Source organism: Marmota flaviventris, chromosome 5, assembly GCF_047511675.1.
Source record: "Marmota flaviventris isolate mMarFla1 chromosome 5, mMarFla1.hap1, whole genome shotgun sequence".
Lineage (NCBI taxonomy): Eukaryota > Metazoa > Chordata > Mammalia > Rodentia > Sciuridae > Marmota > Marmota flaviventris.
Window position 1 is genome coordinate 86,791,854 of NC_092502.1, and position 25,144 is coordinate 86,816,997.

General features: G+C 33.7%; 1 protein-coding gene across 1 annotated transcript; it reads left to right on the forward strand.

Moving 5' to 3' along the window:
* Positions 1-728: 728 nt before the first annotated feature.
* On the forward strand, positions 729-25,144 carry Riok2 (RIO kinase 2). Its single transcript, XM_027927910.2, has 10 exons — positions 729-833; positions 4,175-4,313; positions 4,964-5,080; positions 7,627-7,802; positions 9,847-9,935; positions 11,579-11,770; positions 16,072-16,164; positions 17,076-17,594; positions 20,094-20,190; positions 24,744-25,144. Exons 1-10 carry the CDS (start codon positions 768-770, stop codon positions 24,906-24,908), a joined length of 1,653 nt encoding a protein of 550 aa, XP_027783711.2. The 5' UTR covers positions 729-767; the 3' UTR covers positions 24,909-25,144.

The following is a 25,144-nucleotide window of genomic DNA, read 5'->3' on the forward strand; positions in this document are numbered from 1 at the left end:
CCCAGGGTGGGTAGCTCTCCTAAAGACCTTAAATCGCTCCCGGACCTTGAAAGTGCTACCAGCATAGGTCCACCTGGAAACGACTGAATGCATACCACTTTTTTCTGTAAATGGATGCAGAATAACGCAGAGGAGCCACGCCTCCACGTGTCACTTAACCCCGCCCAAACAGTCTCAGTGACTACGAATCCTCTAGCGTCAACTAAAGCCAGATACTGATCAAGTGCCACCGAGCTCTCTTTAACCTTATCTTCACGTGCCTAGAGCAGGCATGGTTAGGAATGGAGGGACTGCGTAACTACTGTCGTTTTTATCGTTATCTACCTTGGATGCCTAGAATCTAGATCAGGGTCTTTCCCCCGGCTTCCACTGTCAAAAGTCATTTTACAAAAAGTAGAAGTTGCAATTTGGGGACAAAAATTGCTCCTCCCTTTAAGTTACCAGACTTACTCTCTGAGCCTGCGCGTCAAGTCTTGACAGATATAAAAAATAAAACGGTATATTTTAGAGAACATTTACAGTCTGACAACTGAGTCACATGACAGAGTCACTTAAAGATAGAACTTTCTATGTTCCATATGTTGGGCTTCATAAGACATAGAAGATGGTTCGTTTTCCCATGCAAGTGAAAAATATCATTTTTATCTAGTAACAGGACCTGCAGTGACGCGGCGCATGCGCACGGCGGTGGCTACAACGCACGCGAGATTACCCAGCAGCTTTGCGCGGTCCGGCTGTCTTGGGAGAGGTTTCTGGGGCTTGCCGCCATGGGGAAGGTGAATGTGGCTAAGTTGCGTTACATGAGCCGGGATGACTTCAGGGTCTTGACCGCGGTAAGAAACGCGTTTCACCTTCTCCCTTGTCTCTCCACAGCATGCGTCCTTCTTCCTGTTCCTTTAGTTTTGTTGGGAACTGAGTGGGCGCCCTCGGGTCCCTGGGACTTAGCAGAGACTGGGTAGGGGGAACAGAGTACCATGGAGTCGGACTTTTAAAAAAACTTTTCTTGGGCTGGGGATCTGGCTAAAGCGGTAACGCACTCGCCTGCTTTTCTTAAGGTGCTTATCTTTCGCTAAGTAGAACAGAAGCCCCCCCCTCTTCTAATTTTTTCTTTCCTGTCCCCTTCTTGAGCTCGAGACACTTGCATTTCTGGCTTGGGAAACTTTTCTGATTGCTGGTGTCAGATCAGGCTGCCTGCCCCGACTGATCTGACATCTGGCATCCGACCCAGCTGAGACAGGTTTAAGTTCTCTCCTGAAAGGATTCGTTAGACTTAGAGCATTGTCTTTCCCACTCACAGACTCAGTCGCAAAGCGTTCCTTATAGTTAATTCAGAAAACATTTGTCAAGTTTTTAGTAGCAATTTTAGGGTACAAAACAGACAAGAACGGAAGGATATACTCTTCATCATCAAGTAAATGAATAAATAAGCAATATAACATCAGATAATAAATACTATGAAGATGACAAAGGATAACAAAATGCAGCTGGTGGAAGCTGGGGGCAAGTACAATCTGAATTGTTTTCAGGAAAGTCAAATTGAATACAAGAATCTGTAACCGACGTCTATAAGGGTTTTTGTTCAAATTCGGCCTTTGGTAGGCATTGAACAGAGTAGTGTGGCAGGAGCCACTGAATGTTTTTTAATCAGAGTGATAAAATGTGATTTTATTGTTAGTCTTATGACACAAAGATCAATACATAGATCTAGGCATTTGCAGAATAAATTAGTGTATTGATTTAGGATCCATTATCTTTTGGTAAGGAATAAGCACCATGATAAGGGTTCTATATTGTTGTAATTATGTATTAGAATGTGATGTGACTCACTGATTCTTGTATTATTTTAAGGCTTCATGTTTTGGGTTTTTGAAATTAGTCTTAAATAAGCAATACTTAAGGATTAGACTATCCAGTGCAAGATCAGTATGAAAGGTGGGAGGCACCTTCCTTTCTCATGTAGATTCTTCAATTCCTCTGGGCTTTCTTTAAATACCTACTGTCATCTCTGAAAGATACCTTCGTTTCTGCTTCTTCAGAACACATACTCATTTCTCAGTGCCTCTGACAGAAACAAGGGAGTCAAAGAAAGAGTGTTGGATGCTAGCAGCAGCAGGGACAAAGCATGGGAAAAGAGTAAAGTTTAAGTATGACTTTTTGTGGGTTACTGAAATTATGCCAGATTTATTTAGGTCTGAAGTATTTAAATTATTTTTTTAATCTCACCAAAGAGACCTAGTCATTAAGGTAACATCTCAGTCTCAGTTGAATCTTATCAGTGTTGTTACCTTTCCTTGACCTCCCCTTCCCCTTAATGTCTTTGGTTCCTTCTGTATCAATTATAATTGTTTAACTCACCTTAACTTTCAGTATAAATTTTCCCCCAAATTCTGTCCCATAGTCCTCCTTTTTTATCCATTTATCTCTTGCTGGTGATTGCATCCACCTCACAGGTTCATTTTTCATCTCTGGCAAATTTAAGTAATATTTCCCTCAATTTAAGACTTCATTCCTAAGAATAGACCCTTAGTTTTCCTTTAAACATCTTCATTTGACTGTTCAAGGCAGTTTCATCAACTGTCTTCCTCCTTTCTTTAACTCCACCAAAAATATATCTAATTTTAAAGCTTTCTCTGTCTTCATCTCCAACTTCGATTCTTCATTCCTTTTACCCTCTCATCCATTTGCCAAGCTATGCCATAATGCCATACTATTTCCTAAAGGTCTTCCATTTCTTCCTTTCATTATCACTGCCATTTAATCTGTTCTGGTTGCTGTTTCCTCTGAGCTGGAAAGCTATCTTAATTCTGCAGTCTATCTCCTCCAGTTTTTGCCCTCTAAATTACTTGCATATTCCTGCTAATTAAGGTCCCCAAAATAACTGTTCATGTATTTCCTGCGCCTAACCATTTTCAAGAGTTTCCTGCTTTCCTCAGTATAAAATATAAAACTCTAGGGTAAAATGTTTTCTCTCATATGAGGAAGCTAGAGACAAAAGAAGGAATGAAAAAAAAGTGGGGGGGGTGGTGGGGAATTTGTGAAAATAGAAGGGAGATAGTAGAGTAGAAAGTGGGGACAGGAAGAGGGAGGAGGGGAGAGAAAAGGAAAGTTAATTATATTATGCTATATGCATGTATGAGTATATCACAATGCATCCCAATTGTTTATGTAACTAGTGCTCTGAAGAATTAATAGAAGACCAATAGAGGAAAGCGAGTGGGGGAGGGAAATAGAATTACTGGGAATTGAATGGAGAAAATTATTATATGCTTTTATGAATATGTCAAAATGAACCCCACTATTATGTGTAATTATAATGCACGTATTACATATATGTTTGTATGCGTATATATGTTCTGTTCTTTTCTCCTCCTCCTCCCCTCCCCCCCACCTCCTTCTCCTCCTCCTCTTCCTCTCTTTTCTTGATCTACATTTCAGGGCCCTCTGTATTTTAGTATTTTCTAGCCTTATTTGCATGAACTCCACAATTCATTGTACAAGCTTTGTTTATTTCTGCTATCCTGCTGTCTGCTTTCTCTTATGCCCTCAAAGTCATTTTCAAGTATTCCTTCCTTAAAAGTGATCCCTCAGCTAGAACTATTCTCAGTCTGCCCCAAGCTACTTCTTTTGAGTCTCCAGGGGTAAATAGTACTTTTATATTCCTTTTATTCTCTATGTTGCCTAATACAATGCCTACATCTTATACTATACTACTACAAGTATTTTGGTATTTGCCATGTGTCATTAACTTTGTCCAGCACTCACAATTCCTGTCCGTAAAGCAAAGTACAGTAAAAGTGAATATCAGTGATTACTGTGTGTGTCAAGTTGTAATTGAAAATATTAAGAAAAGAGAATAATGTAGAATTACAGTTATGTGATACATGACAACATTCAGTCAACCATAGACCACTTGTATGCTATCCCATAAGATTATATCACCTATTGACATCAAAACTGTCTTTGTGAAAGTATGTTCTATCATGTTTGCACAAGGAGAAAATTGCCTAATCAGACATTTCTCAGAATGTATGCTTATTATTAAACTATGTGACACCTAATTGTAGCTGGAGAACTGTGTGGTCAGGAGAATTTCAAGAAGTTAATATCTTAGCAAGGTTTTGATATTCAAGACTTGGTGATGATTATGATTTCATAACATTTCCTTTAATTTCAGGTTGAAATGGGTATGAAGAACCATGAAATAGTTCCCTGCAGTTTGATTGCTTCTATAGCCAGCCTGAAACATGGTGGCTGTAATAAAGTTTTAAGAGAATTAGTGAAACATAAACTCATAGCTTGGGAGCGTACCAAAAGTAAGTATTTTGAGGCAACATTTGTGAATTTTCCAATAATTGGTTCCCCCAGAACAGGTGTTTGAAAGGCAAGAAATGAGAATTGCCAGACAAGTAAAGCACTAGACCAAGAACTGATCATTCTTTTGTGACGTATTCTGTTGGTCAGAAATAGTCACAGAACTGTGCAGATCAAAGGAAGTAGACAAAGGAGTAGCAAAATTATACTGCAGAAGAGCAAGTAGAATAGAGATATTATTGTTACCATTTTTGTAAATTCATTCTGCCACAGGACTCCAGAGCATTAGTTCTCAAACTTTTTGGTGAAGGATTTTTTTTTTTTTTTTTTAACCTGTAATAAGGCAGATAACAGGTGTATACAAAAGTACAAATTATTGGTCAAATCAACATAAAAATTTCTGAGCTTAAAACATTTATCTTTTTATAGATGCTTACAGACTGTTGTCTGTATATGGGGCACACTTTGAGTAACTGCACAGTAGAGAAAAAATGAAAATTACAGAAAAAAATTTAAACTTATAAATCTAGATAGTTTATCTTGTTCCAACTAAAGCTTCCTAACTTTAAGTTATTTCTTAAGACTTGAACTGATGTGACTTATTAATACAATACAACTGAAATATAATCTTTCTCATTTGATTTTTGTCTAGCTGTCCAGGGCTATCGATTGACAAATGCAGGCTATGATTATCTAGCTTTGAAAACACTTTCCTCCAGACAGGTAGTTGAGTCTGTTGGAAACCAGATGGGTGTTGGCAAAGAATCAGGTAAGTGCTAATTGTACTGATAACAGCTTTTTTTTTTTTTTCTTTAGTCTATATATTTGCCCTTGAGAAACATTTCTTTTTCATGTTTCCATATTTTCCAACAAAAGAGTAAATTGTAAAGTTGGTTAGGAGCAGTGCAGATTAGAAACATCCTTAGTTTGGTTTAGTTATTGTTATTTCCATAGGTCTTTCTCTGAAAAGTCATTTGAAGAATTAATTTTTCTCTAATGTCTCAGATCTTTGGCACATATTTTATTTGCTCTTATTTTGTATTTGATAAATTGTACATTTACATCAGTTAAAAATATGTACCACATAGATGTAGTAGAAGACAGTGAACATCTGAAACCATAAACTTATTTTTCCATTGCAAAATTCTGACCATTAAAGGAACGATGAGTATGTGTAAAATGCAGGCAAAAAAAAGCATTCTAAGATAGCATTGAACAAATACTTGTGTGTTTATTTATTTTGTATGTGGAAGACAGGAATAAAAAGATGATTTTTTTTTATAGCATACCCTCTTATTACCATTGTTTTACCCTATGTAGTTTATTCTAGTTCCATTATTTGTCTAAATTGTGGGAGCAGAATTAAACTTGGAGCAAGCCAGATGCAGTGGCACACACTTGTAATCCCAGCCACTTGGGAGGCTGAGGCAGGAGGATCATGAGTTCAAAGCCAGACTCAGCAACATAATGAGGCCTTAAACAACTCAATAAGACCCTCTCTCTAAATAAAATATAAAAAAAGGCTGGAGATGTTGGTTAGTGGTTACGCGCCTCTGGATTCAATCCCTGGTACCAAAATTTAAAGAAAACAAAAATTAGAAGTAAAGGAATTATTAGGAAATCTCCACCAAAGAAGGTTCATATGATTTGTATGTCCTCTCTATATCTAGATTATGGTATATATTTAAAAGTGATATAAGATTACTAAATACAGTCTGTGTGTGTAATATATAAACAGAAGTAATGAAATACTTTGGAGGCTGGGAAATATGGCTCAGTGTTAGAACACTTACCTAGCATGCACAAGGCCCTGGGTTCAATCCCCAGCACCGCAAAAAAATAAATAAATAAATTGATAGATAAACTTTGGGGCAGGCTTCCCATTAACTCTTAAAAAGTGTTCATTTTTTGATTTTTAAGAAATTTATTGCTTGGCAAAATAATGAATGTACAAAAGAGAATACAATCAAAACTAATCTTACTCCTAACTCAAGACTTTGTCTCCTATTGTTACAACCTAAAGCTAACACTCTTAGTTTATTACATAACCCTCTAGAAATGTTCTGTATAAATACTAGTATATTATATGTATTAAAAATAATATGTATATACATTCACATACCAATTTTAATCACAAGTGACAGCAAACGGTATTATTTCACATATTGATTTAAGTTACTTTCATTTTTGTGAGTAGTAATATAATTAACACCCTTATATAAATGCCTCTATGTGTATATACAAATAAATTTGTAAATATATTCTTGAAATTGAATTATCAGGGCATGTATTAGCTTGCTAGGGCTTCTTCTATAGCTAAATACAATAGGTAGCTTAAATGGGAATTTATTTTCTCACAGTTTTAAAGGCTAGAAGTCTAAGATCAGTGTTTGGTTTCTCCTAAAACCTCACGGTAGCTTGCAGATACAAGCCTTCTTGCTGTGTCTTCTCATGGCTTTTTTTTCTGTCCTTTACATCTCTTCCTCTTCTGATACGGTCACCAGTTCTAATAGATGAGGACCTCACTCTTATGACTTCATTTAACTTTAATTATCTCTTTAAATGCCCTATGCCCAGATAGTTACATTGGAGGTTATGATTTCAACAAAGGAATTTTGGAGAGTACACAACTCAGTCCATAACAGGGCAAAAGGCATTGAAAATTAATAGGCATTTAAATTTTGTGTATTATCAAATTTTCCTCCAAAAAGCTTGTACCAATTTATACTCTATTCAACAGTGTATAACAGAGCCTATTTCTTAACAGAAATAAGTTAAATTACCTCATGAATAATTAGAACATGCTCTAAATGTCAACATTGCAAATAGCAAGTTGTTTGATAGTTGATAAAACTATTTATTAGGTCTTTACTTATTATAGGATTGTATTCTCACACAATTGAAGAATTGAAGTTTATATTTTTGAAAGGGAAGATATTAAGTAACTTCTACAAGGGGACATTTAAGGAACAATTAAATGTTTCCCCACAACATTGATTGTTCTGACATAGGGTAGATATGGGCATTGAGCATCTTTGAAAACAATCACCTTTAATACATTGCATCTCTGCTTTCTTTTGTAGTAGATATGAATATATGTTGGCTTGTCATTTTGTATTATATAGTAAAATGGTGAATGCATGGTCATGAAAAGTTTTGTCAAATAAGTTACTACTTAGTGACAAGTGATAGATGTAAATAGATAAGTTACTACTAAGGGGAAAGATGACATACAAATAAAGTCAGGTAAAGTTAGAATTATTTTATCTTATTGCAATAAAAGTAATAAGATATTATTTTTAAATCTGGGTCTAGATATTTACATTGTTGCAAATGAAGAAGGACAGCAGTTTGCATTAAAGCTTCACAGACTAGGAAGAACCTCTTTTCGAAATCTGAAAAACAAGCGGGATTACCATAAACACAGGCATAATGTTTCTTGGCTGTATTTATCTCGTCTCTCTGCCATGAAAGAATTTGCCTACATGAAGGTAATTTCTAAATGATTTTATGTTTTTTAACCAAATAATATAAAGACCTTAATGGTAAGCATTTCATTAACCTCAAACTCCATTTCTATAGAAAGTCACTTCTAACTTTGTTGCTTGTTATTTTTCTAGTGATTTCCTCTTAGTAAAGGTACTTTTAATTGTTGTTAATGCAAATTTGTATGTGTTTAATATATCTGTTCAACATATAGCTATCTATATATTTATCTGTTTTTAATTGAAAACATCAGATAATTACCATTGAAACCAAAACCAAGTTAACTAGTATTTTTTTAACATAAAAAAGGATGTTTACAAAATCTTTAATTTTTAATCTTTCACTTTCAAAAGCTCAGCATATTCATTAAATATCCTTAATAATATTCAAATATCTTCAATAACTAAACAGAAAATGAGATGGGTTTTATTATTTTTTTCAATAGAGTTTGTTATGATTTATCTTTCTGTTTTAAAAAATATTGAATTATTGTTGAGTTTGATCTCCAACAATACAAAAAATTGAATTATTGAAAATTGCTTTAGTGTGCAGTTATTTGGAGATTCAGTTTGTTGTTCTTTGAGTAGGTTGTTTTAATTTATGTGCTTAAGTTTCTAGCAATCATGGGAGAGTTCTTAAGGTAGTGTAAATAAGTGACTGATATCATACATGATAATTTGTATGCTATGATATTCATTCTGTAAGTAAGCAGTTTGGTAGGAATTGAGACATTTTCCCAAAACTGTATTAGTGTTTTTTCAGAGTATTTATTTATTTTATTTTATTTTTTTATTAAAGGTACAGAAGTGGAACCTGTTTGCACATAATATAAATAACACTCCTTAAATGCACTAGTATTTTCCTAAAAGGGAAAGAATAAGACATAAAGATTAAGCTATAGGTTGAGAGTTACACTAAATCACAAGTTCTGTGCAAATATTGATAATCCTTAAGGTTATCATTTCTGTTAAACTGCCAAAGCGTGTTCAAAATGATCTGCATTTGGAAAATAACTTTAAAAACAAGCAGAAGTCTCTAGTGAGTTGGAAGTAATTTAAATCCTGTCTATCAAAGGTGGGAGGTAGAATAGACAATCTTTCAAAATTAAGTACTGGTGTCGGGGTGGGGTAACAGAATGGATACTAAAGGGAATAACTAGTATAGTCTGTGGTGTGTTACAGTTGGTACTGTAACACACACAGAAAATGAAGAACACATTTTTAAAAACAAATCATATGATAAATTTAGAGAAAGTTTGGTAGAATAGAATAATTGATGAAAGTGTTCTCATGAAGTGATTAGGAGTTAGATTCATAAAACTTAGATATGATTTGACTATGAGAAGACAATAGATTAAAGAGTATTTGAAAACCAGAAAAAGGTGTTCAAACTGAAGTCAATATTTATATGTCCATTGAAGATTTTTAAAAATGGAGCATTGATGTAAGCATCTTGGTTTGGTGTTAATTCATAGAATGAGTTAGGTTCGGTGGCAAGAGAGAGAATTCTAGCAGAGTAATCTGGCATAAATGACAAAGATTTGCTTAGAAATGTTCCCTTTTAAATGCCAGAGAGCACAGATGTATTTTGAAAGAAGTAACAGGACTTTGATAGAAGAAATTATGCATAGGGGAAAATAGATGTGTGAATGATTTGAAGGAACATTTGATTCAGATGACTACAGTCTACATGTTTGTTACATATATAAATATATTTTTATTGCATATTGTGCTCTGGAAAAAAAAGTTTAGTGATCTGTAAACCAAGATGCCTGGCCTTTAGAATGCATTATTTCCTAATAAGCTAGATGACAGAGCATGTCCTATATCACAATTTATTTTCATAGAAATATTTTAAGCACATGTTGACAAATAGTAGAGACAAAATAGGGAAATGTCTTAATAGACCATGAGCTTCTTGAGAGCCAAGTTTTTACTATCATTTTTATAACCCTAGCACAGTGCATGATATTTAGTAAACATTGATTTTTAGAGGAAAAGCTAATACAAAAAGAACTCTTCATTAATTTATTTGTTTGCTATGTTTTAGGCATTATATGAGAGGAAATTTCCGGTTCCAAAACCAATTGATTATAATCGCCATGCAGTGGTTATGGAGCTCATAAATGGTTATCCTCTGTAAGTATTCATCATTCTTGAAATCATAGGTCCTAATAAATGAGTTCAAAGTTCAGTTATTTTTTTAATTAGTGAAATATTGCTTTTGGGAAATTAGAAATTGACTTGAAGGAGTAGACTCTAAGACAAGTTGAAAACTCAATTTCATTCTGACATTTTGGTTTTGTAATTTCTGATTCATTCAGTATTTTTTGAGTCTGTTATGTGACAGGTACTTATAACTCAGCCATGAACAAAATAAAATTCCTGCCTTTGTGGAACTTATATTCTGATGGAAGAAGACATACAATAAGTAACTAAACAAGGAAATATATATGGGGCATATCAGTAAACTGTGGATAAAAATAAGAAGGATAAAAGGAATAGAAATACTAAGGTGGGAATAAAGGATTGCTATCTTACATAGGGCCATCAGGAAGAGTCTCATTAATAAGGTGAAACCTGGATGCAGAAACTTGGGGAGGATATCATGCAGTTATCTAAGAATGTTATAGACATGTTTGCAGCCATGCCTGGAGTGAGAACAGGGCAGTGCAGCAGAGGCAAGTAACTAAGAGAGTTGGGAGCATTTTAAGGAGTAACATCAGATAGGTGAGCAAGTGGCTAGTTAACTTAGGATTTGTAGACCCTTGTAAGGGATTTTTAATTTTTATTTAGATAGGATGCCATTGCAGTGTTTTGAGCAGAGAAGAAATGTGATCACTCTGGCTACTCTGTATTAAAAGTATACTTAGCAAAACACAAAAACATATTAGAAAAATAAATTAGAAGATTTATAATCTAGGCAAGAAGTGATAGTAGCTCTGCCTAGTGATTGATAATCATGAAAGTGACTAAAAGTGGTCAGATTCTGTATATGTTTTGCAGGGAGAACCAACGTGACTTGTTTCAGGTTGAATTTGGATGTGAAGGAAGCAAGGAGTCAATGATTACAACAAGTTTTTTGGCCTGAGTACTGATTAATGAGGAAAACCTGAATAACATGGTGCCCCAAGTAAAAAAAAAAAAAAAGTATTTCAAGGAGGAGAAAGAAGTTGACTGATTAGAAATGATGACAACTAAGAACTTGAACTAAGAATTTGGACACTGAAATTTTGATAAGAGCTACTTATTGGAATGAAGTAGATGCTAGTTTGTTTGAAGTGGGTTCATTAGAAAGTGGGAGGAAAGCCGGGGACAGTGGTGCACACCTGTAATCCCAGCAGCTAGGAGGTTGAGGCAGGAGAATCTCAAGTTCAAAGCCAGCCTCAGCAACTTAGCAAGGCCCTAAGCAACTTGGTCAGACCCTGTCTCTAAATAAAAATGTAAAAGAAGGGCTGATGATATGGCTCAGTGGTAAGTGGCCCTGGACACGAAAAAGGAAGGGGGAAAAAAGGAATTGAAAAAGTCTCATGTAAAAAGAATTTGGCTCTAAGGAATGTCCAAAGAAAGGAGGTTGTCATGGAAAGAGCATATGGAATTGAAGTAGGCTGTGGCTTTTTGTTTTAATAGCTGGAACATGTTATACCTGATCTTGGAATGATCAGATAATCTTAAAAACTAGGAAGATAGGGAATGGAAATAATATATATGTACACACACTTTAATAATTAATTTCATTAAAATCATGAATGTATACAAATAACCTGTTATTGTTACTTCAGATGTCAGATACACCATGTTGAAGATCCTGCATCAGTATATGATGAAGCTATGGAATTAATTGTGAAACTTGCAAATCATGGGCTGATTCATGGAGATTTCAATGAATTCAATCTCATATTGGATAAAGATGACCATATTACCATGATTGATTTTCCACAAATGGTATCAACTTCTCATCCAAATGCTGAATGGTATATTCTGAAATTGATTATACAGAGGGATGTGTTTGTGCATGAATGAAATTATTTTTTATGTATAATTTTCCAATTTTGGAACACTATCATTTAAGTCAATAACTGGTTTGAAATGGCTGGTTATATTGATATAAAAAAGACAACAAACATTAGAAAGATAAATAGATTCCTATTTATTGAAGGTTATTCAACTCCTAGAATTTTCCCCATAAGATAATCTCTTTTATTTCTTAGTATTTTGAAGGGGAAAAATGTGCTTTGATCCAGTTTTTAAATCCTATTCTTAAAACTTATGTACATATTGGAAAGCTAAAGAAATTGAGGCTTTTATGTATATAAACTACAATGAAGTAATTTGACGGATATTCAAGTTAGATTTTCTTAGCCATGAAAACTTTTGTTCAAACAGACTTTTTAGGAGCAGTTTTTTAAACATAAAAGACTACTCAGAAGAAATAGAGACATACATGAAGAGGGGAACCCTAGAACCACCACATAATTTTTTTAACTTTCCCCTTTTCTCTCTTCTGTGGTTAGCTTCAATAGAGCTTCACCAAACATAACTCAATAATGTTGGACAGCCCTAAGTAAAAGTTGTAGTTTTGAACTGGACTCAATTACCAGACCAATAATAATTACCTCTTATGTCATTTTTAGCTTTTATTGGAATTCATATAATATTTCTTCCCTGGCACAAGGCAGAATCAATTTAAATGCTGCAATAATCATATTCTTTATATTACCTAACCATCTAAAGCCAGCCAAGTTGTGAAATATGACCTTTTCCTTTATTTACATGTATTTCATGATGCAGTTTAGTGTAATCTAATTAAGGTTAAGTGTGTTTTTTCTCTTCTGTTCCAAGTTTTATGAGAAACATCTTTTTCATAAAGTAATTGCTGGTAACACTTATGTAGTAGGGTATATTCATGTTTTGCAAAGTTTGAGCTTGAAGCAGTTTATCTTAAGTGAAGCTTATCTTCCTCCTGGTTTCCATTAGAAAATGTCTATACATATGCTAGAGGAAGAAGTACCATTTAAAAAATATTTCCAAGAAAACAATACTAGAAGATTAATGGCTTACATTTGGATGGTCAGTACTCTTTGGTTATTAACTAAACCATTTTTATTATATGGAATAGCATATAGTCATACAATAAAGGAACATGTGGGAACCACCATTTAGAGAAGGAATTGATGACTATGTTCTAAGTTTAAGCTGCATTATTTTTTAGGGAGACATTGTGATTTAATTCAAATTTTTATGGAAGAATACTGGGGCAAAGGACTTGTGCTAAGTACTAGAGATTTCAGTATAAATAAGTCCAGTTTCTGCTTTTGAAAAAGTTATTGTCTATTGGGTGAAATGTGAACATGTATAAAATGATAACTTAAAAATTTATTAAGGTTTTACCTAGGATACCCTGACAGCAAGTAATGGTGGCATTGTCTTCCTACTCCGAGACTTCATTGTTCTCAAAATAACTTAGTTAATTCCTAGGTCCTTGATCCACTTTGAGTTTAGTGCATGGTGAGAGAGAGGGGTTTAATTTCATTTTGTTGCATATGGATTTCCAGTTTTCCCAGCACCATTTGTTGGAGAGGCTATCTTTTCTCCAATGCATGTTTTTGGCTCCTTTGTCTAACAGAAGATAATTGTAATGTTGTGGGTTAGTCTCTGTGTCCTCTATTCTGTATCTTTAGTCTACCAGTCTGTTTTGGTGCCAGTACCATGCTGTTTTTGTTACTATTGCTCTGTAGTATAGTTTAAATGTCTGGTATAGTGATGCCACCTGCTTTGCTCTTCCTGCTAAGGATTGCTTTAGCTATTCTGGATCTTTTATTTTTCCAGATGAATTTCATGATTGCTTTCTCTCTTTCTATGAGGAATGCCATTGGGATTTTGATCAGAATGGCATTAAATATGATAGTGCTTTTGGTAGTATGGTCATTTTGATAATATTAATTCTGCCTATCCAAGAGCAAGGTAGATCTTTCCATCTTCTGAGGTCTTTGATTTCTTTAGGGTTCTGTAGTTTTCATTATATAGATCTTTCACCTCTTTCATTGATTCCCAAGTTTTTTTGTTATTGTTGTTTTGGTTTGTTTGTTTGTTTGTTTGTTGAGGCTATTGTAAATTGGGTAGTTTTCCTCGTTTCCCTTTCAGAGGATTTGTCACTGATATACAGAAATGCCTTTGATTTATGGGTGTTGATTTTATATCCTGTTACTTTGCTGAATTCATTTACTAGTTCTAGAAGTTTTCTGGTGGAGCTTTTTGGGTCTTCTAGGTATAGAATCATTTCGTCAGCAAATAGTGCTAATTGAAGTTGTTCTTTTCTTATGTGTATCCCTTTAATTTCTTTCATCTGTCTAATTGCTCTGGCCAGTGTTTCAAGAACTATGTTCAATAGAAGTGGTAAAAGAGGGCATCCCTGGTGTCTAACAGAAGAACGAGTAGGCCCTAATCTTCATCATGTGGGATTAGGCTCCATTTTCCTTAATAAGGCTTCTATAGCACAAGAATTAAAACAAGAATCAATAAATGGGATGGACTCAAACTAAAAAGTTTCTTCTCAGCAAAAGAAACGGTCTATGAGGGGAATTGAGACCCTACATCTTGGGAGCCAATTTTTACCCCTCACACATCAGATAGAGCACTAATCTCTAGGGTATATAAAGAACTCAAAAAGCTAAGCACCGAAAAACCAGATAACCCAGTCAGTAAATGGGCCAAGGACATGAACAGACACTTCTCAGAAGGAGATATACAATCAGTTAACAAATATATGAAAAAATGTTCATCATCTCTCACAATTAGAGAAATGCAAATCAAAACTACTCTAAGATATCATCTCATTCCAGTCAAAATGGCAGCTATTATGAAGACAAACAACAATAAATGTTGGCGAGGATATGGGGGAAAAGGCACACTCATACTCTGCTGGTGGGACTGCAAATTGGTGCAACCAAAATGGAAAGCAGTATGGAAAATCCTTGGAAAATTGGGAATGGAACCACCATTTGACCTCTCCTGGGTCTATACCCAAAGGACTTAAAAACAGCATACTATAGGGACACAGCCACATCATTGTTTATAGCAGCACAATTCACAATAGCTCAACTGTGGAACCAACCTAGATGCCCCTTAGTAGATGAATGGATAAAAAAAAAATGTGGCATATATACACAATGGAATACTACTCAGTAATAAAAGAGAATAAAATCATAGCATTTGCAAGTAAATGGATGGAGTTGGAGAATATAATGCTAAGTGAAATTAGCCAATCCCAAACAAATGCCAAATGTTTTCTCTGATATAAGGCGACTGACCCATAATGGGTACGGAGGGGGAGCATGGAATAGACGAATAGGCAGAGGAGTGGGAGGGAAAAGGAAGGGGTAGGAGGTTAGCAATGATGGTGGAATGTGATAGACATCATTATCCAAAGTACATGTATGAAGACATGAATTGGTATGAACATATCTTATATTACAGAGATATGAAAAATTATGCTTTATATGTGTAATAAGAATGTAATGCATTCCACTGTCATGCATTTAAAAATAAAATCAATTAAAAAATAGTTAAGATCCAAGAAGATGGTCAATTCCATGTCATCCTGTCCTTAATTCTGCATTATCTGGAAATTGTTTAGAGAAGTGAATCAATTTTTGCAGCATACTGGTGACCAAAAAACAACCTAAACTGCTCTCAGTTCAGATTAACATGTCTTCAGATCATTATTTATAAGCTACAGCGTGTTTTATTCCTTTGGGTATTATTATAGTTTAGCTAATGGATAGCAAAGATATATAAACTTAATTCAGTAGTCTCTAAACTTTTCCTTGAATCATTAATCTCTTTTTTTATCTTTAGCTTTCCCAGTTGGCAAGGGATTCTAGTGGGTATTGCTAATGGGTACATTACCAGACAGATGGGGACTAAAGAGGATAAGTGGAAACCTCCCAACCTGTAGACCCATGGTCTTCTTCACTCATTAGTTCATGCTCAATCCCCCACCCCCCAATGTATCTTACTGCATATTAAGTAACAATGTGAGAAAACCCTGATTTTTCTAATCATAGGAGCTGTATTGACAAGCTTATATCTCTAAAGAGTTCCTCCTATTTTCATTTTTTCAAATGTAATGTCACTGATTTATATTTCTTTCATGTAACATTTTTCTCCTTTATGCTTGGAGCACAAATAGCGTAACTAATGTTATTGACATTGGCTAATTAGGAAAATGGCAAGTGATGAGGCAATATAAAAAAGTGATTTTTTGCTTTTGCAGGTATTTCGACAGAGATGTTAAATGCATTAGAGATTTCTTCATGAAACGTTTTGGCTATGAAAGTGAACTTTACCCTGCCTTTAGTGATATCAGGTTTGTCCTCAACATGGCTTAAAATGCAATGCTAGGGCTCACTAAATATCTGATTTATTTAATTCTAAAGGTTAATACTTTAAAAGATGTCAAATAGTAATGTTTGACACTTTGTATTTGCTTTTGAAATTCATTGCCCCACAGTATAACAATGGAACTTAAAAATTTGAAAATACCTGCCTTTGATCTATTAAGGCACTGCTTAAATTTTGAAATGGAATAGATATATAGTTTCTTACAAATTCAAGAACCTTTATTCTATTTTGAAGGCTGTGTGAATAACCTATTCATAAGAAATCTAACAAAATACTTTCTTAAATTTTTGTTTTTTCCTTTATTCAGAGTACAAACTGTCTTTAATTCACTCTTGAAACATAATCATGTACACTCTCTAAGTTTCCTCATTTGTTTTGTGTACTTAAGATATTCTTGATTTGGGATACCTTAAGTTCAAAGAAATCTTTAGCTGTTTTTGAAAGCTAATTTACTAAGTTAAATACCAGCTGAAGTTTTTGGTTTTGTGTTTTTTAAAGAATTGAACTATCCATCCATCCATCCATCCATCTATCTATCTATCTATTTATTTATTATGGTGCAAAGGGTCAAATCCAGTGCCTCACCTGTGCTAGGCAAGCACTCTATCACTGAGCTACAAGAGCAGTCCCCCAACTGAAGTTTTTACAACTTTGTTATTAATATGTGTTGCTTTTCTCTTATTATATTTTATTCTTAAAATGACACCATGTATCTTTTTTGTGTACTTAAGTAATTTAAGTATTATATTTTAGGCAAGGAAAAATATTGTAGACTATTGAACTCACTTGAATCATAGCTTATTTGAGGAGTTGATATTTATCCATCTCATTTTTTTCCCCCTCTTTCAGTGTTTGACACTTTTTTTTTCTTCGTAGGAGAGAGGATTCTCTTGATGTTGAGGTTTCTGCCAGTGGTTACACAAAGGAAATGCAGGCAGATGATGAACTGCTACATCCAGTAGGTCCAGATGATGAAAATACTGAAACTGGGGAGGGATCTGATTTCTCCTTTTCTGATGAAGAAGTATCAGAAAAAGCAGAGGATTGTAGGTCAGAAATTGAAAGGGAACAGAACTTTGAAGATGAATCAGGTGGCTGCTGTTGCAGCTTATCTGGAGAATCTGAACAAATAAAAAAAGACAGTTTGTCAGAGGAGAGTGCTGAGGCACACAAACTTGAAATGACTGAATTCAGTCAAGCTTTGGAAGAAATAAATGGATGGGAATGTGAACACAAGTCAGTAACTGAATTTTCTGAGGAGAAGAACCAAAATTATATCAAGCAAGATGGTCAGACAGATCAAGAAGAAATTCCTGCTGGCTCTGAAGAGTATGAAGATGAATGCCCTCATCTGATTGCTTTGTCATCATTAAACAAAGATTTCATGCCTTTCAGGTATATATTTTTGTTGATTGCTTTTTTTTTTTTTGCTTTAATCTTGAGACCAATGCTTTTTTATTTTTTCTTCTTCTTCTGGTAAATTAATGTTTTTGAAGAGAAACCAAATAGTATGACAGTTGTAGTCTGCTATCATTATGTGTAAAATGAAAGCCAAATAACTTTGTTGTAAAACTTCAAAATACCTTCCTTTTCATTTAGCCTGATTTGAGGCAATCTGTTCACTAAATTTCAAATAATTCTGGCTTAAAGTACAAACTGATGACTTTCAACAAATTAATATAGGTATCTTGATAAATTGGTTGCATTTTAGATGGATGAGTTCTTTTGTTTTCATAGTTACATGTATAATGTGCATGTTTGAGCTAGATAAAAGCATGTAAGTATATGCAATGTGTAGTAAATGTGCTTTCTATATAAAATGACTACAGTGAATTTTCTTGGACTTTGAACCCTTTCTTTTTTATTCATATTAGTTAAAATTATATGATCGTATTGTTTTCCTCTAGATTTGGGAAGCATATTCAGAATCAAACTATAGTTCAATAAATACTGGTTTTGTTTATCTAAAAATAATAATAGAGCAAAATTAAATCAACTCTACACTTACTAAATGATTGGGCTTGCATCTCAAGGCTGCCTTTATCTTTATACTTTTATTTATGAAGCACAACTTGAGAATTTTGTTCCTTTTCCACATAGCTCTGTGTCTTCAGTCTCATGGCTATTGCCATTTAAATAATAAACTTAAAATTTAAAGCATAAGCATTTAAGGAAAAAAGTCCAGCTTATCAGTGGTTCAGAATTTTGAGTGAATGTGTTGGTCTGGGTTCTCCATAGAAAAAACTAATAGATTTATTATAGATGCTCTTCAACTTACTATGGGGGTATATTCTGATAAAACTCATAAGTAGATTATATTGTAAGTCAAAATACATTTAATACACTTAACCTGTTGAACATCATTGCTTCATAACACAGTACACTGTAGAATATGTATTATTTACCCTCATGATTCCTTGGTTGACTAGTAGCTGCAACTTCACTGTCATTGTCCAGTACCTTGAGAAAGTAAAATATTATATCACTAGCCTGAGGAAAGGTCAAAATTAAAAATATTGTTTTTAGTAAATACATACCTCTTTTGCTCGTTGTGAAGTCAAAAAAAAAAAACAAGTAAAATCATAATTGAAAACAGTCTGTATAAGGAATTGACTAATGTGGTAATATAGGCTGAGAAGTCCCAGGATCTGCTGGAGACCCAGGAGATCTAGTGATATAATACTAACCCAAATCTGAAGGCCTAACAACCAGGAGAGTCAATAATGTAGGTTCCAGTCTGAGGTCAAAAAGCAGAAGACTAATGTCCCAGCTCTGAGACAGGCAAAGAAAGCAGTTTCTCTTTATTCTGCCTTTTTGTTCTAACCAAACCTTTAATGGATTGTATGAGGCCTGGCCACATGGGGGAGGTCCATCTCCTTTACTTTGTCTACCAATTCAAAAACAGTCTCACTAGATACACCCTGCATAATGTTCAAACAAATATCTGGCACCCCATGGTGCAGTGAAGTTGTACATAAAATTAACTATCACAGAGAGTAAAAAACAAAACAAAACAAAAAAACCTACATAGCTTTAAGTAGTTTTCTAAGCAGGGAATTGAAGTAATTGTTTTCACTCTGAACACGTGCTGGGCAAAACTTATTATTTGCAATAGAAGCCAAATAGGTGTTGCTGAAAAATATCACCCATTAATATTGTCTGAGTTTTTTATGCAAAGTGAAAAACAAGTTAGACAGTTCCCATGCTTATAGGGTTTTTTTTGTTTTGTTTTGTTTGGGCGGGGGGGGGGGTGTTTGTTTTTTTGGTATTGGGAATTGAACCCAGGAGTGCTTAACCACTGAGCTACATCCCCAGCCATTGTTTATTTTTATGTTGAGACAGGTTCTTGCTGAATTTCTTAGGGCCTCCATAAGTTGCTGACGCTGGCTTTGAACTTGTAATCTTCCTGTTTCAGCTTCCCAATTTGCTTGGGTTTTAAGCATGCATCACCATGCCCAGCTCCATGCTTATAGTTTTTTCTGCCTTAGCAGAGCAGAATCATGCACTACTATCTCTGTTCCCATTCTATCTACTATTGTTTGCTACAAGGAAGGAAAAAAAGTAAAGCAGAGATTTAGATTGTGAGAGGAAGATTTGTATAGTGCAGTGAAAGAGAAGGAAAAGAGACATGAAGAGAAGCAATGAATTTTGATAACTGACAATCTGCCATTTTGGATTTTCAATAGTGACTATGAGAATGTTGAAAAAATGTTAATATTTTGGGCTGAATTTTAGGTAGTTTTACCTTCATAGAAATTCTAACTGTAATTGATCTTGAGGTATTTTATGTCTAAGCTTTATTTTTAGGTAAGAAATAATATAAATTAATCAAGTATGACTAGTTACATTATAAGAATTAACTAAAGAAATTGTGTGGGTTTTTTTTTATTTTAGAGATGAAGAAAATATGACAAATATTAATCAGAAAAGAACAAGAACTCTGAGTGTTACTTCTGCAGGCAGTATTGTTAGCTGTTCAACAATTCCTCCGGTAAGCATTCACATAGCATTTACCAAATGTTGATTTGATCACTACTATGGACAGATTAATGAGCTCAGTTACTGTGAGAATTTCAAGACACCTTTGAACATTTGGACTTAACACATTTTATAAAATTATAGCAGGTATAAATATAGTAATATAAGATATAGTGTTCACTTTAAGTGGAATGTGCAAAGCTTTCCAGAAAAAAAGTGATATAAATTAGCTTGAACTTGAAGGATAAAATCAAAGATATTTTAGGTCAAATATTCACATGTGGTTTAGTTACTTCATTTTAACAATGAGTAAGATTGCGGCCAAGAAAGGTTATGTAACTTTGTTCAGTTATCTAGAGAAACAACTAATAGCAGTGAGAATAAAGCATAAAGATGCATCTCCTTTACTAGCTAGTTTGTTTTTGAATTTTCAAAGAGAAAAATAGGTTAATTTAAAAAATTTGAAATCTCAGATTTTTGTTACATCCTTTGAACATTTAGCAGCAATTATCCAAAGAAATTACAAAAGGGACACTGGACAGGACAATGAACAAAAATATTCTAGCTCCTACTGAGGAATTCTTTTGCTTGCCAGCTTTTTCAGAGCTGATCAGTAGGAAGAGTCAGTTTAGAACTAATTATATCCCACAGAGCAAAGCCATTCTCATTGTCTGTGGAGATAGTGTCTGTCCTACACTCTGACATCAATATTATAAAGCTGTATGTGACTCTTACTTGCCATTTAGGAATTATATGAATTTACTTATATTTACTTATTACTTATAATTATATGAATTTACTTATAATTCTTCTGATAACTGAGATATACTCACTCCTGGTTTTCTATCAAAACCAAGTCTGAATCCTTTGGTAGTCAACAAAAACTAGTGTTTAAGTCTATAGCATACTATGTTATTTCCTAGCCTTCTTTAAAGACTATGCAGTATTTTGAAAATTGTAGTTTGAATGTTCTAAGATTCTTTTGTAACATTAGAAAGTAAAGCAACATACTAATTTGTCAGGTTTTTTTTTTTCATATATGAAAAGTACATAATGGATTTATTGGCTTTTTCCCATTTACGTTAAGTACTATCAAAGCCAGTTTTTAATGATAACTTTTTTTAAATGAGCAAAAGAGTAAAATTAGTTTAGAAACTAAGAAAGGAGGAAATAAAATGAGCAGTTGGAAAGTAAATTTATTAAAAAAAGAAAATAACTTCTTTTTTCTGAACTTATTCCAAGTTCAGAAATATTGTCAATAAATTAAAATACATGTCCTATGAGGAATAATATGGGATATTTGCAGAAGTCAACTAGAGCCATTAAAAACAAGGTAAAAATAACACTACTATTTATAATATAGCACATTTTTAGCTCTGGAACCTTTACTTGATATCAGAAACATCTTATCATTAAAAATGTAAAGTCCTAGTAATCTTATTGGTTCTCTATTCTCTTTTTGATGGTCTGGCAATTTATCTATTTTCTGAACATAAAATTGAAATCTATGAAGCATCTATTATATTCAAAAGTTTTCCTTTTAAATATCATCAACCTACTTTATCAGATATTTCTCATAAGTATTCTGCCAGTCCACTCTTGGCTTTAGTATTTTCTATAATTATTGGGATTTATTTACCCTTCTTTCTTTGATTTCTCAAAATTAAAGCATAATTTTTAATTAGTTATTGAATATGAAAAAAAAAGATTCTTAATTTATACTACATCTTTAAATTCTAACTTATGCTTTCTTTCATATGGAAAGATGATGGCACTGACATTGTGAGAAGCCAGGTTAAAATTGTGTTTGCGTGTTTTAAGCGTTATTTTTACTGCTCTGATATTCTTATACCATCTCTCTTACTAGCCGGCATAATGAACATTTAGAATGGAGTTTAGAGTGGAGTCAGGCCTATAACTGTTACATCTTGAGTTTTATGAGTTACATTATGAAAAACAAATTTGCTTTCTCAGGAGGGGATAAAATATCTCTTCTACCTAGCTTGATCAATAAAGGTTTCTTCTAATCATTTGAAACAAACTTATTATCTTAATTCTACATTTTCTTAAAATTTTTGTCACACACTTTTCTTTGGGGGTAACATTTCATTTTGTTAAAGGACCAGGAGAAAACAAACTTTGTTACCTCCATTAACTTGATATTTGTTGTTTTGTTACCTGCACAAAGGTAAAAGGTTTTGTGTGTGTGACTTAACATTTAATTATAAAATCTGTTTTCTTCCTTAAAATAGTTTTATGATTTCTATTTCTTGGCCAATTATAAACCCTATTCTTAATAATATATAGCAAAATTAAATTATAATTAAACAGTAAGGGAAATTGCTTTGTAATAAATACATGTATAGCTACCACCAAGTAGAACAATATTTTTGCTTTAACAACAATAAAGGGAGATGGTTTTTCATTAGTTTTTTTATACTCCCTAATATAACACACAAGTATTTTTACACAGTTTTTAAGTGGAGTTTTCTTAACATCAAGAAAAAATAACTTTGTATCATCTGTAAGTTATTCTGAATTTGAGAGGAGACACATGGAAATCTCTTCAAAATAAATAAGGGAAAATTCAAACAGAATAATTAGAAACAAAGGTGTTTTTTTCCCCCACTTGGAAATATTATGTAGGCCTCTGTCTGGTTTTCGAATTTAAACACAGCACATAATCTACTAACTTCCTGTGACTTTCTATCTTCTCTCTGCTGGATGCTTTCTTTTCTAGTCCCATTTTTTTCTTTAGTTTCTATTTGGCAATATAGGTACCAGTGATTTTTTGAATGATATTTTCTGGGTCTATTATTACTAAGACTATTTTTATTTTGTTATCAAACATGATTAGAAATTTGGTTACCTGTTAGCCTGTGATTAGGAAATAATTTTCCTTCAGGATTCTGAAATTATTGTTTCTGTCTTCAAGCTTACAGTATTAGTATTGTAGTTAGGAATATGCAGAAGAGCTTCAGATTCTGTTCTCCAGTTGGGAAAGAGTGGTATTCATAGTTTCTGGGGTAAGGGAATACGCCTGAAACTTAGCTAATTCTGCTTTTAGTCTTGAAACTTCTGGAATGGCAGGTTATTTTGTCTCCCACCTTCCTGGGTTTAAGAGGCTGCATCATTTGGAGCCATCAGACTCTGTAGAAACCTCTTTTTTTTTTTTTTTAGGCTTTGATTCTTCCTGTCTTTTTTCTCTTTCTTGTCTCGTACCTTTCCTTCTATGAAGAATCATTAAACAACAACAAAAGGATAGCTTTAAAGCTTGTTGTTAATTGACTGTAACTAAACTGCATTTAACTTATCTGGTTTACAGTTTATTATACCTATATGACTGAAGAAACAGTCCAGTAAGCCAACTAGTTCATGTAGCCTCAGTTTACCTGTCTAATCCATTGTTATTTAACTTTTTAACTTAGCAGATTTTTTTTCTTTTTAATAAATGCTACTTGTTAAGGTATATGACCCTTGCTTCTATCTTTGCAATTTTTTCTTCTGTTTTAGGAGACAAGTTGAATGATGCAAGGTTATATACTAGTAAACAGCAGGGTCTGCTGCTGCAGAAAAAGAAAAAGTCATTGTGGACTAAGTATTTCAGATTTCTTTTTCATTTTTTACGTCATGGAACATGCAGCCTATCTTAATAAGCAATTTTGGATTTTTAATCATTTACTATGAGAAAACATTCTAACAACTATAGAGAAACTTTTCTATGAGTAGCTGCTGCCATATGTCATTCCAACAACTGAAATTGTGAAGGCATTCTTGGATATATTGTCAACAGTTAATGCTTCCAAAAATAATTTCCCAACCATTTCTAGCCGGTGTGTTGGCACTCGCCTGTGATCCCAGCAACTCGGGAGACTGAAGCAGGAGGATCACCAATTCAAAGCCAGCCTTAGCAACTTAGCAAAACCCTGTCTCAATAAAACAAAAAAAATGGGGGCTAGGAATGTGGATCAGTAGTAAGCACCTGTGGGTTCAATCTCTAATACCAGAAAAACAAAACAAAACCATGTCTACTTTTACGTAGAAAGCAAGATAGTTTTCTCATTTATTGGTGGTACCGTAGTGACTTGTATTTAAATAATTGTTGCTGCTGGTATATATAATAATAAGTTTTAGGTATATAATCTATATTTCTGTTAGGAATTTGATTTTTCATTTTTGTTTTTGGCACTGGGAATTGAACCCAGGGACTCTTTACTACTGAGCTACAGTCATTTAAATCTTTATTTTTTATTTAGAGACACGGTCTCATTAAATTTCTGAGGGTTTTACTAAGTTGTGGAGGCTGGCCTCAAACTGCTTTAGCCTCATGAGTCACTGGGATTATAAACATGTGCCACCATGTCGAACAGGAATTTAGTTTTTTTAATCTTTGTAACAGTTTCTACTATTTTATTGTTGGTTATATAGTACTGTGGAATTTTAAAAACTCATGCTCTTAAAAGATATAAATTTATAAGATATTAGCAATGTACATCTTTATATTACTGAATTTGTGCTCCTTATCAAAATGGTTATCAATAATACTAATATGTGAAATCTTTCCAGGAATTGGTGAAACAGAAGGTTAAACGTCAGTTGACAAAACAGCAAAAATCAGCTGTCAGACGTCGATTACAGAAAGGAGAAGCAAATATTTTTACCAAGCAGCGGAGAGAAAACATGCAAAATATTAAATCAAGTTTGGAAGCAGCTGGCTTTTGGGGAGAATAATAAAAACGATGGATATTTTTAACGTATATTTTTAAGTTATCATAACCCTATTTACAGCTACTTGTACTCTTTATTGGACCAAAGCCAATAAATAAATAGATAAATAAATCCTCTTTCATCTATCAGTTGGACTCATTCTCAATATGTCTTCCAAAGAAAAAGTAATCTGCTAAAACAACCATTTTTTTCAAGTAATTTATACGACTTTGGTATACTAAATAAAGTTTTCAAAATAA

Bases quoted from the DNA above. Each gene is read 5' to 3' on its own strand.
- Riok2 (XM_027927910.2), top strand. From the start codon at position 768: ATGGGGAAGGTGAATGTGGCTAAGTTGCGTTACATGAGCCGGGATGAC. The intron at 7,803-9,846 runs GTAATTTCTAAA...GCTATGTTTTAG, and splicing joins AAGAATTTGCCTACATGAAG to GCATTATATGAGAGGAAATT. The intron at 20,191-24,743 runs GTAAGCATTCAC...AAATCTTTCCAG, and splicing joins GCTGTTCAACAATTCCTCCG to GAATTGGTGAAACAGAAGGT.